Source organism: Solea senegalensis, linkage group LG16 (genome assembly GCF_019176455.1).
Source record: "Solea senegalensis isolate Sse05_10M linkage group LG16, IFAPA_SoseM_1, whole genome shotgun sequence".
NCBI classification, from domain to species: Eukaryota; Metazoa; Chordata; class Actinopteri; order Pleuronectiformes; family Soleidae; genus Solea; species Solea senegalensis.
In genome coordinates, this window is record NC_058036.1 from 8,158,139 (window position 1) to 8,168,740 (window position 10,602).

Consider the following 10,602-nt stretch of genomic DNA (forward strand, 5'->3'; position numbering starts at 1 on the left):
ATTTAGTATTCAGTTATTGACAGTTTTGGTTTCAATACTTTGTTTGTATGTGGTAAAAATATTCATCTATCTACAAAACAAAAACATCAGGAGGATGTCCTCTCTCTCTCTTTCTCTCTCTCAGCCGTCTGTTTTGTTTGTGGCGTCGTTGCGGGCGATGATCTTGTACACGTTCTGTCTGAAGCTGGTGTCAGAGGTCAGCCGCCGAGCCGCCTCCCTCAGATCCTCCATGTTGCCACCATCACCAGTGGACACAGCGAATGACTTTGAGTGTTTCACTGCAGAGAGAGAGAGGCGGTGACACGTTAGAGGACAAGAGGACAGCTGCTATAAAATACAACTCTGTTTCATAAAGACATTAAAATTCATATTTTTATTAATTTCTTTATTAGATTTCCATTCTTTCTTGAATCATTTCCTTTTTCATTCTTTTCCTTTCTTATGTCTTCCTTTATGTGCTTCCTGTGTGCTGTTGTGATGCTGTTTACACTCACACCAGTGGCGTCTGGACGCTCTCCTCTGGATGCGGCAGCTCTTGATTCTTCGAGCGGCAGCTTTGTGGAGATACACAGCGTTTTTCATTATCGCTGGAAGCTTGGCCTCGATCTCTGCTGCACTGATACAGTCTTCAAAAAACCCTGCGTAAAAAAAAACATACAAAACACACAAAACATACACACAGGTGTGAGTCAATTAAAAAATTAATAAAATATTTGAAGTGAAAATGTAACTCATTAAACTTAAAGTGTTTTTAAAGTTCCATGAATAATATATATATAAACAATAAAATAATAATAATAATAATATATATGTAAAAAAAAAACCTATGTTTATATTTACATCAACTAAATAAAGATAAAATATATGTATTTCCTAATTTAGTAAACTGAACTGAAAAACCTTGGGTCATTATTTATTTCTGATTATATAAATTGAAATATTCTTACATCATGTTTAACAAAAAAAATGTAATTAATAAAACAAAACAAAACAAAACAAAATAAAATAAAATAAAATAAAATAAAATAAAATAAAATTAAAGACATGCTCTGTGATTAATTAATAAATTAAGACATGACATTGATATTTAAAATCTTTCATTATATTATCCAGTTTGCATTTTCTGTGAATTCCCAGTGTTTGAGCCCACAGTGTGCCAGTGACTGCACTCACTCTTCAGCTGTGTCACGTCTCCCTTCATCTTCTCGTCTCTCTCTCTGCTTCTCTCCGCTGAGTTCAGGCCTTTTTCCAGGTTGTGCAGCGCTTCTTCTGCCTGTTTCAGCCTCTTCTCCAGCTCCACACGAGACTCGATCTCCGCCTGACACACGCGCACACAAACAAACGCACACACTGTCAAAACAATGTGATGGATACAGTTTATCAATATTGGTCTAAAATGAACTATAATGAGTCCACATTACAATGAGGGGAGAGTTGAAGACGTGTGAAGCTCGAGAGCTGATTTGATTTGCCAGAGAGAGAAAGCCAGAATAAAAGTGAGATGTAGAATAATCTTTAACTTGAAGTGAACTTGAAAATGAGTTAAATGTATTGAAATGTTGGATGAATTGCTACAGATTAAGATTTTATTTTGGTGTCTTATGAGGGGTTTGGGCACTTTTGTGCATGACGTGAACATTTAGAATCAGTCGTGTAAGTCTGGTTTGAAAACAAAAATGTCTAATCCCATGGTTCTCAAACGGTGGTTTGTGTACCACCAGTGGTACGTGAGCTTTCTCTGGTGGTACTTGGAAGAAAATCAAATTTAGTGTGAGTGAGGTAGAGTGAGGTAGAAAACAAAAAAATCTATATATAATTAGAGTCACCTTATCTCTCACTCCATCTTAATCTAATCTCACTATACCAGTGTGTGAAGTATATGTGAGGAAGAGGAGGATGATGAGACCTAGCGACCTATTTACACCACTGTATTTTGACGTTGATGATAATGGCATTACTTCGAAAGCTCAATATTTTCTGATGTTAGTTGGTGTAAAAAGTTTGAGAGGAAACTATAAAATGAAGAAAATAACCTCAGTAAACATCACTTTGATAGCTTGTTTTTTCTTTTTCTGTGTGAAAAACATGACTCGGGAGGATGATGACTGTGCCGAGCCGGTGCCGTGCTGAGTCATGCTGCGTTCATTACCTTAAGCTCAGCCTCCGTCTGCTGTTTGTCCACCGAGAGCTGAGAGAGCGACTGCTGCAGTGTCCGAGCCTGGGACGAGTAAAACTCCCTCTCCTGCTGCAGGACTTTTGCTCGCTGATCGTTCTCCCTGAGCCTGAAACACAGGAACACAGTCTCACACACACACACACACACACACACCTGCACAACACTGTGAATAAAAATATTAATGTCACACTGGATTATTTTAATGTTTGAAACCCTTTAAAATGTCCAAAGGATTAGAATTCGGCTGCTTTGTTGCACTAATTGTGGATGTGGGAGCATCTGTCAGTGGACGACACAGATTTATGCTGAGCCACAGACAGACATCTGTATATCTAACATATCCCTCACGTTATTTTTAACTTTGTATGAATATAATAACAGCAGTTTGTACAAAGCCAATGACAAAAATAAAAAACACTCTGTCTCTAGATTTAAAAAACAATATTCAATAAAAAGAACAACTGGTAAATACTGTATAAACTGCTTATTGTGACATTTTGGACGCCTTAACATATTATGACTTTTTACGCCTAACGTCAAAAATGTATGGTGAGTGAATCATTGAATAAATGTTTCAAATAAAAAATACGGAACACAGAATTTACGTTCACCCATCTGATCCAACAGATTTGCGAGGGCGTTAACATCGATGTGTAAATGCTGTGTTTTACAGTGCACTGATGGCAGGCAGCAGGACGTCAGTGCTACAGTCAATAACAGCTGCTGTAATGGGCTGTTGTTCACTGATCGATATACATTTCCACTGACGGCAGTGACTTCCTCTGTGCTATTAGTGTTTATACACAACAGATTCTCTGGAAAAGACCACAGTGTTTAACCCTTAAGGAGGCAGAACGTGAACTCACGCAGTGAAAACTAAATGAGACTTTCTATGATCCAACATAATCAAACCCAGCTTCAATAAGAATCTATTCGATTATATTCTATCTTTCAATGAAACATGGGAACTCCTCATCGTCATACCTCATAAACTACAAATCCAGCACAGCAGTCCGACCACATCCTAGCACACAATCTATGACAATTGCAATGGTTTTAGAGCGTAGGTCTCTGCGAGGGAGAGTGGATGGGACGACGATACATAGGAAGGGGTTAGTCGGGCGGATGGGGGGAGCCTGGTGGTGTTGTTGCTAAACTGTGACTTTTATTTTGAAAACTGCAGGGTTGTTATAGATTGTGACTTTTATTTTGAAAACTGCGGGGTTGTGACCGACTTATACTGGGACTTTTATTTTGAAAGCTGGGGTTATGACAAACTGGGACTTTTATTTTGAAAACTGTGGGGTTACGACAAACTGGGACTTTTATTTTGAAAAGTGGGCGTTGATTGTCATTGATTTTGTCTTGTTTTGCTTTGCCTCGTTTTAATGTTGTAGCACTTTAAGCTTGCTGTTTAGTCACATTTTTGAATTAGTTATAAAAAAACAAGTGAAATGTATGTTGAATCGGACACTTTAATAAAAAAAATATTATATTCTAACATAACTCCAAGCCAAAATAACCAGCATAACTCAATCTGTCCTAAACAAACCTACTTCACCTAATCCAAAACGACCAAACTTAACTCAAACCAATCCAACATAACCAACTCTAACTCTCCAACATAACCCAAAGCAACCTAACCTAACCCGGACTAACTTAATCTAAACTAAAACTCACTTGTCTTCTGCCTGGTCCTTCTCGTTTAGCAGGATCTTCATTTGCTCCTCGATGTGTCGCAGGTCCTTCAGCAGATCAGCATCTCTGAGCTCCTCACTGTCCTCACACTTCCTGTGGGTCGACTCTGGACTCTTCTCCTTCTCCTTCTCCTTCTCCTTCTCCTGCTCCTCCTCCTCCTCCAGCTCCTGCTGCCACTCCTTCACTCCTAGAAGCTGTAGAGTTCTCTGCTTGTCCTGCGACAGTTTCTGAGAGACGACAACAGAGACTCAAACATCGCGGAAGTTTTTACATGGGACACGAAATTAATCACATCAACAGGAAAGTTTGGAAAAACAAAATGTAACAAACACAAAACAGAAAGTGAGCAATTATAATAAAGTAATAATAATAATAGTTTTTAGGAAATCATCTTACTTTCAAGCATTACTACTATTATTTCAAGTACATATCTCACTATTATAAATAGGGATGGTATCGGTCAGTGTCGATGATACTGGTCAAAATCACTGGATTAGATATCGGACAGATGAAAATGTAAAATTTGATACAATGCAAAAATCTTATATATACTGTATCTTATATAAATCTTATATATCGCAGGCGTCACTATGCGCAGACTGTAAACATGTAAATAAAATCAGCAAAAGTCCATTTTTGGGCTTTTTATTTCGTCTTTTTGGGGAGAACAATATTAGTTACACAGTTGGAGAGTGATGTCTTTGAAATGACTCAGCACAAATGTGTTGTTAACAGCTTCATAGTCCATAAATGGTCAAAAATGACTGTATGGACAAATATCAGCACTGGTAGATACTCGAGTTTGTGAGATCAGTATCGGACGCTATCATCTCATCACTAATTATAACCTCATGTGTTTCATATACCTGAACACTTCTTCTTATTTATTTCTTGTGACTCAGGCACCAAATGTCAAATGATTGTTTTTAGAACGAAAGGACAGATTGATCCGAGTCAATTCCATCTCATCACTTTAATGTTGTGACGCTGTGTGTTAAAGGTTTGTTTGTTTTTCATACCTCGATGGATTCCTGCAATTTGACCGTGAAGCTGCTGAGCTCTTCTTTCTCGCTCTCGACACCTTTCAGGGACTGAGTCGTGCCGTCCAGGTCTCTGCCGTCAACACGCAACATGAAGTATCAGGTTTTTTAGAAAATGAACAACAGCATAGACAAACAGTTGATTTTTGTCTTGTTTTACAGTTTGATTTGCTCTTGCTCCGTCTTCAGCTCCAGCACCACCTCCTCAAACTTCAGCTTCTCCTCCTCCAGGACCTGATTCAGACGTTCCAGCTCCTATAAACACGTGAACACGCGATGATCTAACTTCACAAGCAAAGTGTAACAAATCCCACAAACCTGAATAAATCAAGATTATTGACATGGAAAATTAAATTACAATTAAATCAGTTTTCAACTAGAAATTCAAAAGATTTTTCTGATTTATCTGAGTTTTTGATCACGGGATGAAATTAAAAGATAAATAATCAGTGTTGATAATTAATGCAGCCCCACAAATAACCAGAAAGTTAGTTCAGGAGTAAGTGAATGGTTTTATTTGAGTTAAAAACAACTTTTATTATATTTGTACTAAAGTTCCAGTGATTAACTTTTAGTAGCAATGCATAATAGTCTATGATATACTTTAAATGTACTTTAGGCTTATTGAGTCTACCATCACTACAGTCATGAGAAGTACGCATGCCAAATCCTGTTGGCAACAACAAAAGGGTTAAAACCCCCGTAGTTCCCTGACACGCTCGAGAAAGGGTGCAGTCTGCAGTCTCACCATTAGATGTCACTAATTCTTACATGTTGGACCAAATGATCTCCAGTATGTCTCACCTCTCTCTCAGCTCTTTGATGACTCAGCTCCTCTGTCTCCTCCATCAGTTTATCTTGAGAAAAACAAACAAACAATCAGTTGAGCATAAACACCTTCAGCTCTTCATAAACCCATAAACAAGGTGACGTCCTCCATGTTTACCCAGATACTCCTGCTTCTCCTTTGCCAGCTGCAGCCCCTGAGCCTCCAGACTCTCGATCATGGCCCCGCCCAGCTGCGCGTTCTTCCACGTCCTGTTGAAAAAAGACCAGAGGCGAAATCACTGTGAGGAATTTTAACATCTAATTTATTTTTATCTTTTTGAAAGACTTAAACCTGAAGAACAGAAGGTGCTGCACGTGACATTTCATTTTGAAAAAAAGGAATACAAAGATAAAATGGCAGATAAAAGAGTTTGTGTTGTAAGAGGAACACACAGTTTGCTGTTATAGTTGGTCATTTTCATGCTCCAATTGGTGAGAAATAGAAACCAAACACAAAAAATGAGGTGACATTTATATTAAAGGGAGATTTTGTGTCATTATAACACTCACACTTTCCCCGACTCTTGGAGCATCTCCATCCACTGCAGCTGCTCGTGCTCAGACTCACCAGCCAGGACGATGGTTCCCTGGAGGACACATGCATATATATATATATATATATATATATATATATATATATATATATATATATATATATATATATATGTATATATATATACACTTAAATTTATTTTTAACAAATCACAAGCCTGATGGGCCAAAATGAACCTGCTGCTGTACCAACTCTGGGCTGCGGGCCCCGCTTTGGATTTGGATTGGTGCCTAAAAACTCATAAAATTTGGCATGGAGGTCAGGTCTGGCGAAAATGCGATATTGGCATAGTTCCCGAACCCATGCGTTGCTCAAGGGCTCTATAGCGCCCCCTAACGTGCAACGTGGAAGGAGCACGCCAACATCAACTTGCGCCGAATTTCACAAAACTTGGTGGGAATATGTTATAGCCCAAGACGAACAAAAAAGTCCACTGGCACTCTTAGTAAATAAACTCATCTGAGTGTGTTTATCGTACGGACATAAAAAAACGCGACATTTTGCACATCAAAGGCAAAATGTTATCAAAAGGTTGTGCAGATTCAAAAGAGCGTGGCTACGAAACAGGAAGTGCCCTATGATTTCGCCATACATTGACCGATCGCCTCAAAACTTCATACGTGACACGAGAGACCGACCCTGAACACGTCTACGTTTTGGTTTATATTTGTTAATTCTGCTGTTGTTTTATTAAATCTTGTTGCTATTATTATTTATTAATTTCATGATTATTTACTTCATGTGGGGTAAGATAATCTGTTCTTATCTGAATAAGTAAATGATTTTGTGTATATTTGAGATGAAGAATCCATGTATGTTCCATTATAACAGAGTTGCGGTTCCAGTTTTCCTCTCTTAGCGTACATTTGAACATGTGTATGAAAAAGTGTTTGTGTGTCTGTCTGTTAAACAATGCAGCGGATCATGTAATTACAGTGAAATCTTCCAGGTTGACCACGATGGCAAAGGGCATCCCCATGTCTTCACTAGTCGACACCACACATCCTCCCAGAGGAATCACTCCCTGATACAACACACACACAAACACAAACACAAACACAAATGCCTCATTATTCTGCAGAAATTCTCTCCCTCCTTCAGGTTTTTAGAGCAGACGCGGCCGCTCACTCACCTTTGGGTGGATGTTGAAGTACCTGTTGCTTTCAAAGTTTCTCTTCTCGCTCTCTGCGTAGTAGAGCAAGAAGCTGTCTTTGATGATGAAGAATCTTTTTGAGTGGAGGAAGACAAGAAAGCAGCAGTGAGTCAGTCATCAGTCATGTCATCATCAAATATTCAAGATGCTTTGAGGTGTTTCAAATCTTTTTAAAAAATGATTTACACATTATTTATCACCAGATAAATGATGATCAGTTTCAGCACTAAAAACATTTTCTCTGATTTCAGGAAACAAATGTAACCAAAACAATATTAAAAATACAGACATCTTTAATTTGTATATTCAATTAGAGTCCACTTTGTGTGTATGCCACTTAAAAATGTATTATTATTATTACCATTATTGGGTTAAAAAGGTGTTTCCACAATACAAACAAAGTTGTTTTTATTTCTTGTTGTTTTATTACAGCTTAATAGTTTTGAATTGAAATGAAAGCATGTGCTTAATGACTCCTAAATCTTCTTAAGTGACCTCAGATCAGCTTTTAAAATTTGAAATTGCAGCACTTTAAGTCTCTGACGATCATTAACTTACTCAGGACAGAGGTTTCCGGGACAACAAGGAGATAAATAACCATCAACTCTGTGTCATTTAAAAACATAGACTGATTGACTGGGTTTAGATTAGTCTGTTTGAATAATCTTGAATAATCTCTGTAATCTGATGCTTCTGTGTCGATCTGGTTTAAAATCCTCGTCCTCAACATCATCTCACTGTTTGTCAGATTTTGGATCAAACAACATTTAAACCACTCAGTGTCTTAAGTGGTCGACGAAAACAAACCACTTCCAATTCTTTTGACCTTCAGGCTTCAAGGTCACAAAGGTCGTGCAGTAAATGGACTCCCTGGAGCTGCTGTGTATAGTTGTTTTAACCGTTATGTAAACTAAGAGCATTATCACGACATTTGGTCCAAATACAGACATTTTCCCGTCCAAATGTAGCGTCCACAGGGGCAGTGGACGCGTCTGTGGACGAGTTGATCCTGTTGTTACATAAAACATCGTCTGACACGCGACGCGTCACCGGCTTTTGACGTCATTAACGCCCATCAGAGACTGACTTTAAATGACAGTATCTGTAATCTGTGATGTTTTTCTACGACATAAATCACGGCAGGTGTTTTTAACTGTGGCTGTAAAGTAGATTTAAATGTTTTTGCTCAATTTGCTGAACTTTTATTTTTTCTACATGTTATGTTGTTTGTGATATTCTTCTAAAAGATAAACCACATTTAATGTTGTTCACCGTGGCTGTTAAGCAGATTTGAATAGTTTGTATGTATGTAGATTAATGTTATTTTCTCAGAACAGTGGAAATAGTTTGATTAAACTCCTTTTTAAGTTTTGTTCATTTGGAAGTTGCCATAAATCTGTGATGTTTTTCTATGAGATAAATCATTGTGGTAGTAAAGCATATATATGTAATAAATAAATATGTAAATAATTGTTTTTGACACACCAATACGAAGATTTTGAACTCTTTTTAAATAAAGATCGACCATAAAGTTACCATAAAGACATGCAATGTCATTTTATGATACTTTTCTAAGTGATAAGACAGTTTATTCAGATTTAAATGTTTTTTTAGCACAGAAAAATGGAAAGAATCACTTTTTATAAAACCTACTACAGAGATCATTGGGCTTCATTTTTTTCCTCCTGTCAGAGGAAACTCAAACTCCTCAAATGAAACCTTTTCTAAACTACATACATTTTTTATGAAGACAAATTTGATTTACAGAGGCTGACTCTCACCTGCGGGACCACTTGGCCGACGGTCGCCCGAAAGGCCGCTTCCACAGAACGCCGTGCAGCTGCACTTTGGTGCTGATGTCCAGCGCGTCGCTGTCCGACTGCTCCATGGACGTCCAGGGTGAGAGCAGAGAGTGTCTGGATGAAGATGAGAACATCCTCTGTGGATTATCTCACGCTGGGAGAGCGCACACACACCCACAGAAGTGCGTGTGTAGCTTCAATAGAAAGCAGGAAAAACACCAATAACTCAGCAGGGTGGAATAATGCAGCTGCCAATATGTTCATCAGCTGGAGGCAGACTGACTGCACCAATGACAGAGAGAGAGAGAGAGGGAGGGAGGGAGAGAAGGAAGCTTTATGACTGAGTTGCTAAATCTGAACCCGGTCGATACATTCCAGCCAGTAAAAGCTGTTGTTCAGATTACTGTGCTCGCAGAAAGCAGCATCCTCTTGGCAGTGATAATGATGCTCTCTCTCTCTCTCTCTCTCTCTCTCTCCATCAGCAGTGAATCTGCGTCCGAGAGCGTCTGTGTCCGAGGCGCGGCTGCTCAGCTCTCTAGTAGACAGGATGGAAAGTCAGTGTGGATTACGTGAATATCAGATTAATTTACAGAACAAGTGTCAGACTGGACGGACACCAGATTATACAGATATTTACAGCTCAACCTCAGTGGACAAATGCACTGAGAAGAAAGTCTTGTTTCCCCTCCGGGCAGAAGAGGTCTCTGCAAATAACAATTAACTTGAGAGGAAATGTACAATACTTGGTTTAGAGAGTGAATTCTTACTCATATGAATGACAAAAATACATCAAAAACAGCAAATCAAACAGTAAACGTGTTTACATCTTAAAATATTCTAAAGATATGAAGGGAAAAATAATGCACAAGAATGCTGTTTTCAGGAGATTTTGTTCAAAACATGAATCAATAAACATTAAATGCATTAAAAACAGCACTTTAAGTGAAGTTGAGGCACCTGCTGCAAATCAAACAATATAAATAAAATATTCAAATGTCAATGAATTGATATTAAAGGCATAGAACAGTTTGCATGAAAATAAACTTCCTGTCAGCGACATGTTTTTAACATTTAAATGAGATAAATTTTACAATATTCAGTTTAAAAATAATGAATTCTTACCTTGATTATTACAAACATCTTTTTGACAAAATGGGCTGCTAATAAAACAATAAAAATAAAAGTCAGTACATAGAATTAAGACATTAACATTCTCAATGCATGAGAATGTCGACTTCTTCTAATTTAAGATCAAAGTTGTTTAAAAAAATAACAGCAGTTTAACTTTATTTTACAGACTGATCTGCATCAAATCAAACAATAAAAAAACATGTTTAAATTGTCACAATATT

The 10,602-nt window shown here is 37.9% G+C and overlaps 1 protein-coding gene across 1 annotated transcript; it reads right to left on the minus strand.

The window, feature by feature from the left end:
- Window positions 1-6: 6 nt before the first annotated feature.
- On the minus strand, window positions 7-9,685 carry plekhd1 (pleckstrin homology domain containing, family D (with coiled-coil domains) member 1). Its single transcript, XM_044047635.1, has 13 exons — window positions 9,230-9,685; window positions 7,428-7,521; window positions 7,230-7,319; window positions 6,253-6,329; window positions 5,861-5,952; window positions 5,719-5,771; window positions 5,075-5,169; window positions 4,894-4,987; window positions 3,857-4,101; window positions 2,150-2,282; window positions 1,174-1,318; window positions 495-638; window positions 7-278 (listed from the first exon to the last, which is right to left on the minus strand). The coding sequence occupies exons 1-13, from the start codon at window positions 9,382-9,384 to the stop codon at window positions 121-123; spliced, it is 1,575 nt and encodes a 524-aa protein (XP_043903570.1). The 5' UTR covers window positions 9,385-9,685; the 3' UTR covers window positions 7-120.
- Window positions 9,686-10,602: the final 917 nt, after the last annotated feature.

Bases quoted from the DNA above. Each gene is read 5' to 3' on its own strand.
- plekhd1 (XM_044047635.1), bottom strand. From the start codon at position 9,384: ATGTTCTCATCTTCATCCAGACACTCTCTGCTCTCACCCTGGACGTCC. The intron at 5,772-5,860 runs GTAAACATGGAG...GTTTTTCTCAAG, and splicing joins GGAGAAGCAGGAGTATCTGG to ATAAACTGATGGAGGAGACA. The intron at 4,988-5,074 runs GTAAAACAAGAC...TGTTGACGGCAG, and splicing joins GAGCAAGAGCAAATCAAACT to AGACCTGGACGGCACGACTC.